This window comes from Dendropsophus ebraccatus, chromosome 1 (assembly GCF_027789765.1).
Source record: "Dendropsophus ebraccatus isolate aDenEbr1 chromosome 1, aDenEbr1.pat, whole genome shotgun sequence".
Classification (NCBI taxonomy): Eukaryota; Metazoa; Chordata; class Amphibia; order Anura; family Hylidae; genus Dendropsophus; species Dendropsophus ebraccatus.
In genome coordinates, this window is record NC_091454.1 from 147857663 (window position 1) to 147876812 (window position 19150).

The following is a 19150-nucleotide window of genomic DNA, read 5'->3' on the forward strand; positions in this document are numbered from 1 at the left end:
AGATTTTCCTCTGTGTGGAGGCAGCCAGTCTCCAGCCTCCATGTCCTGAACAACTCACTACTATACTAGATGGAGCAGGTGGTCTTTTCCTGCTGACAGTCTTCTATGTTTCTAACTAAATATTCACCACACACAACAGAACACTGCTAACAATTCCGGATCCCTGTGATATAGAGGGGTCAGCAATAATGATAGGGAGGTCAGCCTCAGGCCCAGATCTATCAGCTCTCTGTCAGCGTCCACGCTCTTTAATCATCACAGCCACACAAGAACTACCTGCTCAGCCAGTCAGTGACTGCAGCTGTGTCCCGCTTCACTCACTGATTGGCTGAGTGGGCATTTCTGAGTGGGGGGGTGACATCACGGGATCGGGAGCCTAGCTGGGAACAATGAGCTAAGGCACTGCACTGCAGGAGCACAAGGACGGCTAAATAGGACTTTTATGATCCCATGACTCCCTGTCCCCCTTCTTTTTTTTTTCCGCTGTTGCCCAGAATACCACTTTAATTTCTGCATCTCACGAACACACACAGCCTGCTGCAACCATAGCGCACATACAAACACACAGCCTGCTGCAACCATAGCGCACATACAAACACACACAGCCTGCTGCATCCATAGCATACACAAACACACATACAGCCTGCTGCAGCCGTAGCTCACACACACACACACACACACACACACAGCCTGCTGCAGCCATAGCTCACACACACAGCCTGCTGCAGCCATAGCGCGCGCACACACACAGCCTGCTGCAGCCATAGCACACTGAAAAAAAATCACACAATCTTCTCTCAAAGGGAAAAAACAAAATTGAGGACAGAGGTTACTGCTACACTACTTAGGATATCTTCACATTACACTGCTGCTCATATACAATCATGCAGCATCCAGGAAGAGAACAGCATAGATCTCCACACAATGCACTCTTTTAACTTATAAACTGCCAAAAAGTGACCATTATCTTTTCCCCAACCACCCTTATCTAATAGGGACAGTGCTTTAAATGTATGTGAGAGGTTTTTTTTTTTTTATTTATTTATTTTTTTTTTAAATAATGGGCTTAGATTGATACAACATAAGCGATATTGATGAGGAATTTTTATAATAATCTAAAAACTCAATTATAATTTTTTTTTTTTTTTTAAAGCTGGAGTCCGAGTTGGTATATTTTTTTCGACTTCAGCCAAAACTAGCTCCAATTCCAAGACTCCGACTCCATAGCCTTGGTTAAAAAACAGATTCTTTCTAAGAGCTTCCTGAACCAGCCATCTACTCCATTATTCTGGGCTTCTAGAGGTAGGTTCACACTATGGTATCTGCACAGATCGGTTTTAGTGGATTCCGTGGCTCATACCCATTCATGGTGGCGCGCATATCCACCGGCTCCATAGACACTATTCTATGGCTGGGCCGATTCTTCATTCCGTCGAAAGAATAGATATGTTGGTTCTTTCGGTGGAATCTGCATGGCCATAGAATGGTGTCTATGGCACGGGCGGATACGCGTGCCACCGTGAACAGGTACGATCTACGGAATCCAACGGAACAGTGCGGATTCCGTCTTGTGAACCTACCCTAACAGACCAAGCAACAATCTGAAGGTTGCTACAGCCAACGCTCCTACTTTACTGATAGTAGGAGCAAGTCATATAGACTTGCATTGTGATTCTGTACTCTGTTTCTTTGAGCTGAGTGGAGATAATGAAGCACAGCATGTGCATTTGTGCGCTTCTGCCCCTTATTCTTGTGATTGCTGAAAGACAAAGCACCTTAGCCTTAATGACAATTTCTGATATTGCGCTATGACAGTTTGAAGTTTGTTGAAGCATAGGTACTTTTTAACGAATACATGTTTTCAGGGTTTCCTCCACATGCTGACAAATGACTGACCTACCATGTGAGCTCACACTTACCTACTGTTTATTAGGGAACTATCAGCATGTTAGACAAATCTAACCTGCTGATAGCTCCCTATTGCGCAATTATATACGGATTGCTGAGGATGAAGGTATATCCCTTCATCCTCTGCGCCATTTCCGTGTAGTTCTTATGTAGTGCTTTGTCAGGTAAGACAGTCTGGAGCACAACCCTGCCCCTAGAGCGCTGATCCACGCCCGGCTGGCCCGCCCCTTGTAATTATTATCAGTAGAGTGTTTGATGTCCGTGCAGCCCTTGTTAAAAGATTATCGACATGTGCAATGGGCTTAGTAAACTAGCGCCAATCTAGCAGATTGGCGCTTGTTTACATTATTGATTGGGCTGTCTAATAGGACTCTTAGATTGCTCCCCAGCCAGAGCCAAGAGCACTACACTGAATCCAGTACTGTGCCCTTGCTTCATGACCACATTTTTTTTACAATAAAATCCAGAAACCCTGCACTTCCCGTGTACTTTGCTACTTGTGGTATGGCAGTCATACTGTTACAATTTGCAAACCGTTGAAGTTGTAGGGGTGTTTTATATATTTGTTTTATAATATAACCGTATTCCTTTGGATCACATAGACACACAGAGGTGGTGGTATTTATTTAGCATTCACTGTTTGTCTTCCTCGATTCCTTGACTAGATTAGACTTTTGTTTTGATTCCAAACTGTCATGGGATCCAACCTAAGTCCTGAGGGCATCACATCTTTCCAGACTTGTTAATGTGTGCCAGCAGACACTGTGCAAGTTCATGTACATGTCTATGTGCTCTTACTTTCTCTAATTAGCTAGCCAGAATTATTTATATTGGTCTTGTAGACTTGTTTTGCCCACTCTTAATCTTTGTTATGTGTTATATGTCATTGTTGCTGTCCTAGTAAGGTCATTCATGAGTGTCTTGCATAACATTGCTCTGCTGTTGGAGCAGATTTGAGAAGGTGTACATCATTCAGAGAAAAAAAATAGTTTTGTAACTATCCAAACAGCTTCTTTTTTTTCCTGTGTACTTTTTCTTTTTCTATTTTATAGATTACAGGCAATATTATGTTTGGGTAAATTTCACAAAGCAATGGTGATAACAAAAAGCCATTTCATCTAAAATATGTTATTGTATACCCATACTGTTCTTGCTAATACTTGAGAATGACTTTTGCAATTCTTTATTTATTAATTTGTTTTCTTTTTTCACAGGGAATGGCAATTGCCACACAAGAAGGACTTTAAGAGCGTTATCCACTTGTATTAGTAATGGCTGAAAAAAGACACTTTAGCAATGTGGATCATACGATGCACAATAAGTTATCCCGGTTGGATTTGACACCTCAGCGCTCTGCATCCTGTTTTGGGATTGCAACCCCGCAAGATGTGCAGGCATGCCAGAACTTCATGAGCTATCCTGTACCTGATTCTGAGGGGCACGGATCATCTAGTCCCTGGAGCTCTTCAGCAGCATATCTGCAGTATGCAAGCAGTGCCCTAAATGAACATTTGCAAACTAGGGAAGCTTCACTGAACTATCAAAGACCACAAGCTGACCGACAACATAACCGTTTGCAACTGCCAGATAATCCAAATAATCAGGTTTCAGTTCACCAGAGTGCTCCAGTGCATAGTTACCATATGGCATACCCACGTGCCTGCCCTCCAATTGCAATGCCCAGGCCTGTTTACAGGAGTGCCAGCAACATTATGGATGCAGCATATGGTTCAAGAGGTTTCCAATCTCTCGGTGTTTGTGTAGCATCTCAGTCACTATGTCCATCAGCTGTAGAATGGAGTTCATCTGCAAGATTTGCCCATTCATCTTCTCCTTTGTATGCCTCTGGAACAAAAAAGCACCTCTCTACCCCTAGCACTTACCCTGAGGCAGCTGGGAGCCAATCCTCTCGGTCCCAGGCCTTACAGGAGCAAACTCCCATTTATAGGCACAGGGCTGATATGAGTCTTGCAGTAGGTGTTTCTTCAACGAGTCCCCAGAAAGACCTTTTCACAGATGCCTGTCACTCTGTTGCACAACAAAATGTTCAGCTTCTCTATGCTGAAGGCAATGTACCTTTTGGAAGGCAAAGAACATCAGCCTTTACCACTCCCTCGCCACAACATAACAATAAACCAAGTAACTATCAGGGTAGCCTAGATCGTCGAATGGGACATTTGTATTCCAAAAATCATTACAGTAATGCAACAAACAGTGTCCACCAAGGATCCTCACCATTTTCTAGCAATAGTATGGACTTTACAGGATCTCCCCAGAATGTCAGGGCTAGTTCAGTTTATCCTAATCAATCGCAACACATACATTCCGGATATGTGAATGCAGAGTTAAGAGTGCAAATGTCTCATCTTGATGGACCTGTACAAGCAAGTGAGGGACCATTCCAAGTGAACCCAAGTACACACAAGACCATTACAGAGATTTCAGTGTGCTCACCTCAGCGTGATAAAAATTTGTGGGCACAATCTGGCCAGATGAATAGAGGTATTTGTGCGACACCTAGCAGAGTGGAAAAAGAAATGTTTGACTCAACCCCAAAAAATAGAAATTTGCAAGAAAGGACAGCCTATCAAGATCCATTTGCAAGACAGAGTGCCCATACGTCTATTGTTCAAAAATGTAACAGTTCCGTTATGACTCCAATTGTTTCCAGTCATGAACTTTTATCTGGTCAACATGCCAGCAGCCATTCAATTACTTTAGAAGCATCCTCGTTGCATAGCTCAATCCATTCTTTCGAAGACAGACTTACAGGTGTTCGAACAGTAGAAAACACTACCACAAGTCATAGCAGTAGATCACACCTAAATCTAGAACGTGCAGAATCCACTGCTCCTATTCCTTCCTCTGTTTCTGGGGTTGAAAGCCAGTATCAAATGAACTATAACAATGTGAAATCAGGACATGATACAGCTGCATTAGTGTCTCCAAACTGTGACCTTCCAGGTAGTTCCCAGGTAGTTTCTACTTCTGTCAGTGAGGATGTTAATAATGATAATCCAAAATCCCCACCAATGCCTGTTATTAATGATGTGTTTAGCCTTGCCCCATATCGTGCCTATTTAGAAGGAAAAGCCCCTCATCCTTTTCCTTTAAATCAAGAATCTGAAGTGGAAAACGTAGTATCTACTTCTCCTTTATTAAAACCTCCACTTTCTGACGATGGGATGAAAAACTCTAGTATAGTGAATGTTGACAATGCAAATAATGCAAAAGTTGAAAATGGAAATCGTGTGCAAAATGGAGAACAAGAAGTCTCTTTGCAAAATACAAGTGGGGAATCTGTGGTTCTAGATCTCAGTTTGAAAAAGTTACCCCAGACCAATCCCTATCCTGGTGGCCAGCAGGATTTTCCTTGCTATGGCAAAGATAACTTGCATATTATTGCTGCAGAAAGTTGCCCTAGTAAAGTTAAAAAACAATTTCAGGGTAAAGATGGCTTCATGTCTTCAGACAACAGCAGAATTGTCCACGTGAGTCAGGGAAGGCATTCTACTCAAGTCTCTAACATAATGGTTCAATCAAGTCAAGACAGACTGTCCTCCTCAGGCCCAGAGAATAGACTGTCAACTGCAAATGCACATAAACAGAGGCAAAACAATGTTCTCTCTCATGCCCCCAAAGCCTTTGCCTGGAAGCACCAGGACACTTGCCAGTCTCTGGTTGCAGAAACTCAAAATAATTTAAAGGAAAGATCTTTGTCCTATGCCACCAAGAGCTTTTCTAATAGACATCAGGAGAGTGACTATTCTCGAGATACTGAGAGATTGCTCAGCCAGCGCCAAAAAAGTTTCCTACCTCAGATGACTGAACACATACCAAAAGAACTTCAGAAGAATCGCCCAACTCAAGACTATAGAAGCAAATCTAATAACTTTCAGGACCATTACAAATCACATTATAACAAAAACCTGTCTTATCAGGCTCAGGATAATTCTTCTCGGGTACCTGAAAGCTTACCACAACAAGAACCTTCCAGAACTACAAGCCAGACCTTAAGGACTTTACCTACTCCAGTGCAACATCACAGTCACTCAGATCTTTCAGTCTTTGTGAATACCATGAAAACCCAAACCACTGTTTTGCCTGTTCTACTTGCTTCTCCTCCTGCTGTTTACTACACTAACACAATAGGGTTGCACACCTCACAATCACCATCTATAGAGAGACCTGTGCAGATTGCAAGAAATTCCCTTGAATCATGCCACTCTTTGTCTTCACCGTCGGGTTCTGAAAATGAAAGTAGTGGCTTCCAAAGTTCAAAATCATTCATGTTCCGGAAGTACAAAATGAAAAAGATGTCTTCGCCTGAAGAAGAGACACACAGAGTTGGTATTGACTCTACTTCCCAAAATGTGCCTAATCTGTTTTCATCTGATACAGTGCAGTCTCTGCCTCCTAGTGCTCCTGAATCTTCTCCAGCACTAGGGGAAGCTAATGTGTCATTGGCAAGTGTAGGTGAACCTTCTCTTAGTAGTTCTGGTAAACAGTTCTGTGATCTTCACCGCTCAGTGTACACAGCAATCACTAGTGCTGTTGCTAGATCTCCTTCCAACTTACTTGAGGACTGGCTATCAAAAACCAAGGAGGATGAGACAAGCAAGATACCTGTAAAGACTAAGAACAGTTTTAGGTCAAATGACCAGTCCTCAGACCTGCCAAGCCATGATATATGGCTTGCTTTTGATGGAGTTCCTTTAAGACTTCATAAGCTGCTTTCCCAGTTGGAAACATTCATGTTTACTCGGAGATGCCCATTTCCACATGTCATACGAGCAGGAGCAATCTTTATCCCTATCTATCTAGTAAAGGAAGTTTTATTTCCAGAGTTGTTGGGCCCTGCTGTCGATAAAATTTTGCAAAAGCACAAAGTAGAACTTCGCCCCACCACTTTATCTGAAGAAAAACTCCTCAGAGAGACCGAGCTAAAAGACTGTCCTTCCCGCATGTTAAAATTACTGGCCCTTAAACAGCTTCCTGATGTTTATCCAGACTTACTTTGTCTTTTTTGCAGACACACCATACAACAGGAGCTTGGTGAGTATAATTTCTCTGGTGTTTGTCTACAGTTGAATTAGCAACCAGTAAGAGAGTGCTTTTTGTAGCTTGGCTTGTTTAGTAGCAATACTCTTTTTTAAAGGGAACCAATCATGAGGATTTGGGGGTTCCGAGGTACATTAAGGATATAAAGAATTGCTCGTTTGGCATTTTCTCAGTATCCTTGGAAATGTAGTTTTATTCCCCCCGCACTAACTAGTCATGTGGGCATTGTCTCTCCCTCAACTCATGGTTCCTGGGCTGTAATCAGTCCCCTCCGCACTGTAATCCTGCCTCTCTGGGAGTGGTTCACACACACAGGGTCGGCGTTGGGGGGGGGGGGGAGGTAGGGCAATTGCTCAGGGGCCCCCCCTACAGCTGCCGTGGTTCCTGTGTGTCAGATGCAGGAACACACGGCAGCAGCTTGTTCCATGGCAAAGGGAGATCTACTGTAACTTATCCTGAACACAGGCTGAGGAGCTGCTGCTGGAGGCTATACTTACCTGCCCGCACTTCTGCTTGAGTCTCTGGGTCCCTGCTAACTGATGACTGCTCAGCCAATCACAGGCTGCAGCAGGACAGCACACTGGCTGAGTGCAGAGACCTGAAGACTCCTGGAGGAGCGTGACGAGGGAGTGCGGGAAGGTAGGGAGTTGCTGTTTATTATTTTTACCTGTAGTTAATAAGTTAAATATGGCGGTCACTAGATTCTCACAGCAGATATTCAGAATGCAGGACCAGAGTCCATAATGATACCAAGTATCCCAGCAGATTTGCTGAGAAACTTGCAGCATGAAATCCGTTGCTAACTTGTTACATGTGAACGTATCCTTAAGTGGACATTTACATGTACTATTTTTGCTGCAGATTTTACGCTATAGATTTCATGAACTATGCTGTGTAAATTAATGACCCCATTTAATTGGGGCCCCACTTTTAATTTTGCCCAGGGCCTCACTTAGCCTAAAACTGGCCCTGCTGCTACATCAATCAGAGGCAGGATTACTGCATGTTGGCAGTAATTACAGCTCAGGAACTGTGACTAGTTGAGGCTGCCCACAAGACTAGTTTGTGTTAATTTGCTTACAGCATAGGCAGTAATAAAACAACATTTTCGAGGAGACTGAATCCTAAATCCTCATGATTGGTTTCCTTTAACTTCCGCTTTTATGAAATTTCCCACTGAATGTTTGCATTCACACAATGCAGTTGCTTGGTACAGCCACAAAATTGCATTCAGAATTATTTCTTTACGAGTGGGTTCATATCATTTTAATAGCTATTGGGTAAATTAAAATTTTTATGCAACATGGAGAGAGATGGCTTACCACAAAGAGCTAACTGCAGAATGTGACTATGCATGAAAGGGGATCTCTTGTGTAACATTTTTTTTTTTTTTTTTACTAGTAGCCCTAAAATCTTCTAAATTACCTTTTGCCATGGTCTGTGGAATTCCAATATTCCAATTTAGTGCATATACAAAAATTTTCTGTAGTGTAAGTAACTCGAAAAGCTTAACTCTTGTTTAGGGTCTGAAAACACTCCCTCCTCCAAAGCCCAACGCTTCTCCATTTGCAAGGACCGATTTATTAGTTGCAGGAGCGTTTCTAGTGATGCTCTTGGCTGATAAAAGGATCATTCACACGTACAGGATCTGCAGCAGATTTGATGCTATGTTTAGTTATTTAGTTACATTTAATATCTGCAGCATCAAATCTGCTGCAGATCCTGTACCTGAGCTGCAAAACAGCACCCAAACTGAAGAGCAGGGGTAGTGCTGTTTCTGGATAACCCATTAAAGCAGTTGGGGGAAATCTATTGTGCCCAGCAGTTATTTTAGGTTAAAGTGGTTGTTCTTTAATACAATTACAGATTAAGGCCACATTCACATTACCATTTTTTTCTCTCCTTATTTGTTGTTTTGCATATTTACTACTCATCTCTCATTGTACAAGACTAGGGAATATATTAGCACTTTATATTATAATTCTTATAGAAGCTCTGTAGCATAGAAAGATTTTAGATTACGATAAAAAATGCCACTTTGCAGAACATTTCAGATATCTTTAGTAAATTGACCAAACACAGTAAAATAGTCTTTAATATACTTACCTTACTGTTGTTGTCACACTGCTTCTGTGCTGCCAGTCTGCTACTACTTGTAAAGTAGTATAGTCTACAGGGAAAATATCTTGCAGGACATTTGTGGCTAGCACAGCAGCATAGAACAGTATTAGAAATGCTGAGGTCAGTTATGTTTCTAATAAACTTTACTATTTTTTACTTGTATTTTAATTTAACTTTTCAAAATATTTTTCTTCCCCATGAGAAAACCCAGATAAAAAGTAACATTGTGACTCCCCAGAACACCTTTATAATGTACAATAGGATGCTAATACATAGGATATAATAACTGTGACTGTTGATATCGCTGTAGCAAGTATAGCCATGTGTACAGCGTTATGTAACTTTGCAATTGTGAACCTGAGAGTATCTATGAAATGCAACAAGACAAGTAAATGATAGCTAGATACAATGAGGGAGCCTGTCCCTGAGTATTATCTCATACTAAATGTGAGAGGGTCTCTGCTACTGCATTGTATTCTGTATGTGTAATTTTTGCATATAACTAGACCTCCCACCACTGTAGCAGCTTCTGTAATTCTACTTTCACAAGTTTCTTTTTACAGAACATTTTCCTTATTTAATAATTCACACCCAAAATTGAATGGGTTTTTATATTTAACCAGTTTTTTCTTTGTAATACCCTCTGATGTCTTTAGAGAAATGTAATGGTCATATGAGTTTTGACACACACACACACACACACCTCTATTATTAGTCAACCTTACATATTATTTAGTTTAATGTCGGCCTCTCGCTTTCAGTAACATCCATGGATAAAGGTCCTTTTCATGTGGTGTTCCTCCCATGTAGCCTGCTGCATGACACTGCTATAGCTTTTGCTAGGCTTGCTAGTGGACCTGGGTGTACAACTCCAGCTTTTTATCTTTGGCCAGGAATTCTTTTCTACCATCTCTTATTACTAACTAGGCTGTCGCTGTATTCACATCGGTATTGAAAACTCTGTTAAGAGCATCTGTCACAGATTTTTTTTGACAGGAAGAATAACATGGCATTCATCGCCATTCTTGTCAAAACCAAGGACAACATGACGGAACCTACTGGATTCCATTATATGTCAGCGGAGGCATCCAGCATTCTGTCATGTTTATTTTTTCTGCTGCTATGACAGACCAGAAAAGCTAAAATGACAAGACAGACGTGCAGAGATCTGTGACACCACATTTTGTGGGGGCTAAATAAATAAGAATAGTAATAGACCTCTAGTGCCTGGAGTTGTGTGCCCTGTGAATGACTGCAGGGGTTTTCCTGTCTTTCCTATTCTCTTTGGGCTCATGTCCCTAAACTTTATATCTTCCAGGTTCCCGCACACAGTCTGGGCTGCATACACTCAAGTACGTATGCGATCTTTGAAAATAACAATACTTAGGGGTTGTAGAAGTGTGTGTTTTTTTGTAAGTGCCAATGGGCACACATTAGTGTGTTTATTTGAATGTTTCTCTTATGTGCCGACTTACATTTTCGAAAATCAGATGGGTTCATACTACGAGACAGACTTGACATAGTATTTTTTTTTTCCCTTTCAGGCCCCCCCCCCCCCCCCCCCCTTTATCGATAGGCTTTACCCGGTATTGTAGCTCAGCCACATCTTTATGACTAGTCAGATGGACATATATATACGAAGGCATTCACTTATTAATTCTGGTTTGCTCAAATGTAAATTCCAAAGTGCTCTGTACTCAATAGGAAACCATTGGCAAAAACAAAATGCTTACATGTTTCAGAGCTTTATGTGAGAAGTTGGCGAAAAAAGACACTACTACCTTCTGACATTACGTTCCACTCTTTAGCTATTGTATAATGCAGCACCTCACATATACCTTCTGCTTACTATGCCTGTGTTGGTGTAGCATCAGCCAATAGCTGAAGAGCAGGAGGCTATGTAGGAGAAGGCCTTTAGGCTAGATCAACATTTACCACATTAGAGCGTATTTCATACTGCGAGTTTCGCAGTGAAATCTGCTGCGATACTGATTTCTATTAAAGTATATGGCATTCCATATTCCCACATCCTACTTAGCTCCCCACATGATGCTTACCCGTCCATGTTCAGCCAGTGTGCTCCCGCATGCTTCTCCAGGTTCCTGCTGACTGACTGCCCACTCAGCCAATTACTGGCTGCGGTGGGACGACGCAGTGATTGGCTGAGCGGGCTGTCAGCCAGCAGGGAACTGAAGAAGCATGTGGGAGCACACCGGTGGAACACGGACGGCTAAGCATGATGTGGGGAGCTAAGTAGTTAATTTTTACAAGCCTATAACATGATTTTCTCGCAGCAGAATTTAAATCCCTTGCGGGAATGGAAGGCCATATACTTCAATTGAAATCAGCATTGTAGTGGATTTCACTGTGAGAAACTCACAGTGAAAAAAATCGACTGTGATACGGTACGTGTTAATCTAGCCTTAGGGCCTGTTTACACAACGTAATCCTGCCTTCTATCAGTTTGATTGGGAGGGCCCGAGCGCCTCCACGCCTCTCCACCTAAAGGGGTTGTCCAGCGAAAATCTTTTTTTTTTTTTTTTTTTTTTTAAATCAACTGATGTCAGAAAGTTATATAGATTTGTAATTTACTTCTATAAAAAAAATCTTAAGTCTTCCCATACTTATTAGCTGCTTTCATGTCATGCAGGAAATGTTTTATTTTCAGTCTGACACAGTGCTCTCTGCTGCCATCTCTGGCCGAGACAGGAACTCTCCAGAAAAGGAGAGTTTTTTTTATGGGAATCCCTATAGAAAACCTCTCCTGCTCTGGACAGTTCCTGTCTCGGCCAGAGAGATTCTACATGGAATCTCGCACCGATTTCGTACTGTGAACGGGCCCTTACAGTGTACAGGCCACCTTGGAAATTGCAATTGAGGATACAGAGTGAGATAATTATTCTGCCTGTTGTTAAATGAGTGTTGAAATAATATAAGGCTCATGCTATATTTCTGACTAAGACTGGGTTCACACTGCACTTTTGAAGTCCGTTTAGCTGATTACTTTTAATGTACAGAAAAACATGGTCAACCACAAACCATTTTTTTAAATAATGGGATGGGACACTTTGTATGAGACCAGCCGTTCCGTGACAAGGCCGGGTCACGGAATGGCCGGTCTCAGAAAAGATTATCTTGGCTGGTGCTGCAGTACCGACTGGATGATCTTTACCGCCGATGCGCAGCTAGGGATCCACAGGATAGGCCATAAAGGCCATAAGTGTCCCCCAGATGCGGATCCTACCTCTGCAACCCACATATATCTTCAGATCAAAAGATCTCTGACCTGTTTGCGATTCCCATAGGTGGTCAAGAAACCGAAAACAACCAAAGCTTGTGAGTTACACTGTGTAACACCCAGGGACTTAAATGGGAGTTGCCCATACAGTGTAGTTAACAAGTTTAACACTGTTTAACACTACGTAATACGCAAGGAAATTTCTCCCCGCACCTTCACGACGGCACCACAAGAGTTAACTCATGCCCTAGGGACAGGAAAAGCACAAACACAAGATGTTAAAAGCCCCTCCCCTTCCCACAAGCACCAGTGCTTTTCCTGTCCCTGTAGAGCAGACACGAGAGGTGGGGGATCCTTGGTGAAGATGGGAAGATGCCCCTGTTTTGAAGATTTATTTTCCCCTTACTAGCAGGGATTGACTGGTGTTTAACCTCCTTCCTTCCCAGGGAGGCGGCTGGCTGATCTTCGGATCTGGGGTAAGCGATGGCCCGCTGGTTCTCCTCGCGCCATCCCTTACGTGGCGGGGGCGGCTATACTTTCTTATGGCTTCAGCTGCTTCCAGTGTACGGGAGGTACCTCTTGAAAATCTAGAAGTCACAGGGCCTGTCCTCTGCTTCTAGGTTTGAGCCTTCTACATTATCTGACTCAACTATTTGAATCCAGTAATTTATTTATAGGCTTATCTGCTCTGTCAGATTTGATACACAGAGTCTTGGGAATATTTACCATTTGATCTTACCTTCTCTCTGCCAGACTTTCACTGGGCATTGAGGTTACACAAGAGGTACGATCTATTGGAGATGAGTTATTTGCTGGTCGTTAGCAAGAGGAAGCTAGTTTTCCCTATTTAGGAGACTTCTCAGGCCCTCGTCACTGATGATTAACAAAACCTGGGAAGAATTGGATTTGAACACCCAGGTGGTTATAATCACCTTGCCATTTCTAGGCTCTTCAACTGATGCCATGAGGATTTGTACTAGTCTTATAGACTGTTACTTTGCTCTTGAGAGTAATCATGCTGCTACATGTGTTTTTGTGCAGTACATATGGGAATCAATCAGAGGCGACCGTTAAAATAAATAAATTAATAAATATATAGGTTCCCTCGGGAGCACATTATTGATCGTCTTTGCTTTTCAGCGATTCCTTTGCCTTCTTGGCTAATTCCTCAGCAGTGATGGTCCGTGTGGTTGCCAGGAATTGGGTTCTAGCTTTTCTGTCGAGTCCTGGGGCCCTCTGGGTTTTTCCACTTTTGGATTTTAGCCTTTGCCTTCTACTTCATCAGGGACCAGTTCCGTCTGGATCTGTCAAGATTCAAGATGTCAACCTGAATCCTGGGTCTAATGTTAAGGAGCAGAGGCCTCTCTGAGGCTGTGATTTCTACAGTCTAGAAGAATAGGAGGCCGTTCTCTTCTAGGATATATCTGAAGGTCTCAAGTTGGCCACTCTTAAGGTGCATGTTGCATCTGCTATTTATCATTATATCATATATCATCTGCTATTTATCATTATATTTTTCATGAATCATAGATGTGTTTAGAACTAATGAGCGCTTTTAAACAGGAATCCTAGTTTAAATGGACATTCCCTGTGGGATTTTAACATTGTACTTGAAGGCCTTAATCGTCTTCCTTCAAAACCTATTTTGGAGTACAGCCTCAAGTTCCTGTTCTACAAGCTATGTATCTCACATCATAGGATTTGAACAGACAGAAGGCCACCTTATCAGTGCTAGCACATCGCTGAAAGGACATCTTTTTCATGTCATCGGCATGGTCCTCCGGAATACAGCCCGCCATGACAAGAGCTTGCACCCTGATTGTTTTATACTGCGATGAACCAACATTTCTCTGCAGAACAAAAAGCCTGTGACCATAATCTTAGATAAGATTAATCAGAGACCCGCACACTGACTATCCGTGACCCTTACTGCCTTTTCCAGGGGGACAGAATAGTGTCATACCAATCCTGATTTGTTTCCACTGTGGTATTCTCTTTCGTTGTCTTATGACCATTCTGTAACAACTCCAAAGATGATTAAGGATGGAAATTTTATTCCTGAACCGTAGGGAAGCGGTAATATAGTTCCTGGAATCCTGTAACACCTGGAGGAAAATATCAGGTTGATCTTCAATCAATTCCAGAGAGAGAATATACTGAAGAGGTTCCAGCAGTTTCTAGCTTGTGGAATCAGGAATGCTGTATGGAAGCATAGGTATTGGAATTACCTTTACCTCTATTGATCAAGGCCCATTCATTCAGGGCTGCTTACACATCTTTAGATCACCTGGTCAACTATTGGCACACAGTTGGCAGTTTCAGCTCAGTGAAGACTTGGTTTTGGTAAGAAAGGTCTTCAGGCTGTGGCCCCGCCCTGAGGCAAATGGTTGGTATATCTCCTGTGGTGCCGTTGTGAAGGTGAGGGCAGAAAATATTATTAGTCTTACCGGTAAGACGTTTTCTCCGAAACCTTCACGACGGCACCAACATCCCTCCTTATATTGTATTGCTGAATATAATACTCACGTGGTGCTTAGAAATTATTGTAATGCACTGGTGCTAGTGGGAAGGGGAGGGGCTTTAAACCTCTTGTGTTTGTGCTTTTCCTGCCCCTGTGGTGCCGTCGTGAAGGTTTCGGAGAAAACGTCTTACCGGTAAAGCCCCTATTCCACGGCCCAACGTTGTCCGCGCTTGTTTGCCCCTCGTTCCTAGCTCGCTGCTGCCGCTATTACGTGCGGCAGCAGAGAGCTGGTGAGTCCGGGGGGGGGGGGGGGGGCAGAGAGCTGCAGGGGGGCTACTAGGGTGATTGCTAGATCGACTGGGCAGCCCATAGCATACAGCAGCGGTCTGCTGCCGCTGCTCCTATTCCTTGGAGCGACGGCAGCAGATCGTTTCTGTATGAGTTGTTTGTCTTTCACCATGTTTGAAAGACAAACAACGCAACGATCAGCCAACATGAACGATGTTGGCTGATCGTTGCCTTCTATTACACAGGACGATTATCGGCCGAATACGGACAATAATTGTTCTGTGGAATAGAGGCTTAAGACTAATACTATTTTCAAGTGGAGGCCGCACTCCACTTAGTTTAGCCTGTCACATTAACTCAACAAATTTCTCAAGCTCAATCCCTGTCCCCCAAAAGAATTGGCATGTTTGAAAAATTCAATGGAACAGGCGGACTTGCACTTAAAATTTTCTTGCGTATTCCATAGCGTGAACATACCCTCAAGGGGCAGTTTGCTGACATATTCCATAAAGATACTGTTGTAGACTACATCTGTCTGGTGCCATCTTTGGTTACTCAGCCTATTTAAAAATTCTGGAAAGATAGATAATTTTTTTTTTCTTGCACCAGTATGTGGTCTTTGTGCCATTGATTAAAGAGTAAGAGTAATTTTACACTGCAACTGTCCTGTAATAACACTCATCACAAATAATTGGTTTAGGGGATTATTGTTTTATTTTGATTGCTCAAAGAAACCAATATTATGACAGCTTTGATCTATTAACAGAGAACCCCTTTTCCATCATAGTCATTCCCTAATGGAAGCTGTAAATCTGTTAATATATGAAGTATACTTCTAACTAGATTATATACACAGCGACACTTCACAATTTTGCCGCCTAGAGGTACATTAAACAGTCAGAAGCAGAATGATTACCTGTTTGGCCTCTGGTCCCTGAGGGAGATTTACAGAACACTCTAGTTAATACAAAGATGACATCATACATATAAGATTAGATTACATCAATATGAATCCTTACAAAGGGGTTCATACAAAAATCATTAGTAGGATGTCAAATGGCTGGCCAAAGAAATTGTAGCTGTATCAAGCAAAGTTTGATTCTCTTTTTTATCTAAATTTTTTTTCTTCAAAATACAGGATGCTCTAGCTTTTTTTTAGCATTGTTCTTAAGGCTTTCTTGATAAGATGTGAAAAATTTCAATAATTTGTTATATAAATCAGCAATATACACTTGTTACGGGAAATGCTTATAAAGTGTTTTTTTTCCCTGCACTTACTACTGCATCAAGGTTTCACTTCCTGGATAAAATGGTGATGTCACGACCCGACTCCCAGAGCTGTGCGGGTTGTGGCTGCTGGAGAGGATGATGGCAGGGGGATGCTCAGTGTCCCTCCAGTGCCTTGTGTCCCTCCAGTGCCTTGTGTCCCTCAGTGTCCCCCTGCCATCATCCTCTCCAGCAGCCACAGCCCGCACAGCTCTGGGAGTCGGGTCGTCACATCACCATGTTAACCAGGAAGCCCTGATGCAGTAGTAAGTGCAGGAAAAAAAGCACTTTATAAGCATTTCCCGTAATAAGTGTATATTGGTGATTTGTATAACTTTTGGGGGGGCAATAAAATACTTTAATAAAAATTTTCGCCACAGGCAGGCTTAATCATCAGAGCGCCCAACACACTGATCAATGCTATGCCTATGGCATAGCAATGGTCAGTGTGTATAGTCTAATTGTATGTAAAAGTCCCCCAAGGGGACTTAACCCTTTAGTTACCGCCATGCTCCTTTTCACGGCGGACACTAATGGGCTTTATTCCGATGCGTACTCCTTTTAACGGCGGGCGCATCGGAATAAATAACCGCCCGGCGGCGGCTGCAGGACGGGGGATCAGCGGTCAGTGTGACCGCTGACACCTCCTGTAACTTCCCGGAGCAGAGGTTTCTCCGCTCCGGGCAGTTTAACCCGTTAAATGCCGCTGTCAAAGCATGACAGCGGCATCTAACGGGTTCCGGTGTGTACCGGACGTCGTCGCAGGTCCACTTATGTGATCGGAGGTCCCGTGGCGCCGTCCGGTCCCCCCTGACGTCTCCATGGTAACTCCAGGGGCCTAATGAAGGCCCCTGGGCTTAACATGGATAAGCCATCCTGCTGACAGGGGTGGCTGTGCTACTGCCTGTCAGCAGGATGGTCACATGATACAATACACTGTACTGCAGAAGCTCAGTCCCGGCCAGTCCCCGCACCGACTATCGCCGTTATTACCAGTATAATGATGGCCACCGGTAACTGGCACTGCATGCTTTCATCTCCTCTCACCGTTAATCCACAGTGAGCGGAGATGAATACATGTCCCCCCCCCTGTCCCCCCCGGAATAACCTTAGTGTTCACAGTGATTAATTCCTTAGGGTACAAACACATTTTCCGCATCGGCAACGAGTTTCTCGCTGCGTATTCGCAGCGAGACTCGCTGAGGATCACGGCCCTGTGTACTCGATGGCAGACAAAGTCGCAGCAGGGATGTACATCCCTGCTGCGAGTTTGTCCAAAGGCCGACCCGTTAACCCCCCGGCCATCGGAGACTATACATCACCTGGTCCTTCGCTGATTCCAGGCACGTCCCGCTCAGCCAATCAGTGCGCTGCCCCACCGCAGCACTGATTGGCTGAACGGGCAGGTGACGTATAGTCTCCGGCGGCCGGGGAGTTAGCGGGGTGAGCTGCGGACAAACTCGCAGCAGGGATGTACATCCCTGCTGCGACTTTGTCTGCCATTGAGTACACATGGCCGGGATCCTTAGCGAGTCTCACTGCGAATACGCAGCCAGAAACTCGCTGCGGATACAAGTGTGTTTGCACCCTTAAAAAAAGATCAAACTCTCATTCTCTCCACCACCAGAGGTGGCGGAGAGCATGGGGCAATGATCAGGGACTAGCCGATGTGGTCCTGGCACAAGTGATCAGCGGTATATACTATATACCACTGATCACTTGTTCCAAATGCTTCCGGTAAAAATCATTGGTGATGGGATAAAAAGTCAAGTGCCCCGGATTACCTGTAACCACCTCACATTACCTGTAACCACCCCAGATTACCTGTAACCACTCCGCATTACCTGTAACCATGCCAGATTACCTGTAACCACTCCGCATTACCTGTAACCACCCCAGATTACCTGTAACCACCCCAGATTATTCATAACTACTCCAGTTTACCTGTAACTGCTCAGATTGCCACAGGCTACCCATAACCACTACAGATTGCCCGTAACCACCCTAGATTGCCCGTCACTCCTCCCCCAGATTGCCCGTCACTCCTCCCCCAGATTGCCCGTCACTCCTCCCCCAGATTGCCCGTCACTCCTCCCCCAGATTGCCTGTGACCCCCCCCCCCCCCCCAGATTGCCCGTCACCACCCCAGATAGCCGGAGAACACCCCCAGATTGCCCATAAACACCCCAGATTGCCACACACTGCTCGTACCACCCCAGATTGCCCATAAACACCCCAGATAGCAAGTAAACACTCCCAGGTTGCCCGTCACCACCCCAGATTACCTGCAATCTCATTTAAAAAAAAATTTTTTAGCACCTGCGCTATTCTAATAACTGATACTAGCTGCGGTTTTGCACCAGCAAAATGATGCTCCTTTCCTTCTGAGCCCTGCTGTGTGCCCATACAGCGGTTTATGCCCACATATGGGGTACCGTTGTACTCAGGAGAACCTGCGTTACAAATTTTGCAGTGAATTTTCTCTCCTCTTTCTTGTGAAATTGAGAAATTTCAAACTAAACAAACATATTATTGAAAAAATTCATTTTTTTCATTTTTACTTTCTAATTTTGAATCCTTTCCTCTAATACCTGTGGGGTCAAAATGCTCACTGCACCCCAAGATGACTTCTTTGAGGGGTGCCCTTGTCAAAATGGGGTGACTTTTGGGGGGTTTCTCTTCTGCAGACACTACAGGGGCTCAGCAAACGCACCTGGTGCTCGGAAACTTCTTCAGAAAAATCTGCACTGCAAATGCTAATTGGCGCTCCTTCCGTTCTTAGCCCCGCTGTGTGCCCATACAGTGGT

General features: G+C 43.6%; 1 protein-coding gene across 4 annotated transcripts in view; it reads left to right on the plus strand.

Moving 5' to 3' along the window:
- C1H15orf39 (chromosome 1 C15orf39 homolog) overlaps nt 1-19150 on the plus strand; it is a 60707-nt gene that overhangs the window by 30297 nt on the left and 11260 nt on the right. For 3 of the 4 annotated variants that reach the window (XM_069981737.1, XM_069981754.1, XM_069981748.1), the window contains exon 2: nt 3123-6963. In XM_069981737.1, the coding sequence (XP_069837838.1) occupies nt 3180-6963 (3784 nt within the window). In that variant the 5' untranslated portion in view covers nt 3123-3179. Of the gene's footprint in view, nt 1-3122; nt 6964-10408; nt 10443-19150 lie in introns of all 4 variants that reach the window. The other variant, XM_069981762.1, reaches the window with a different exon arrangement.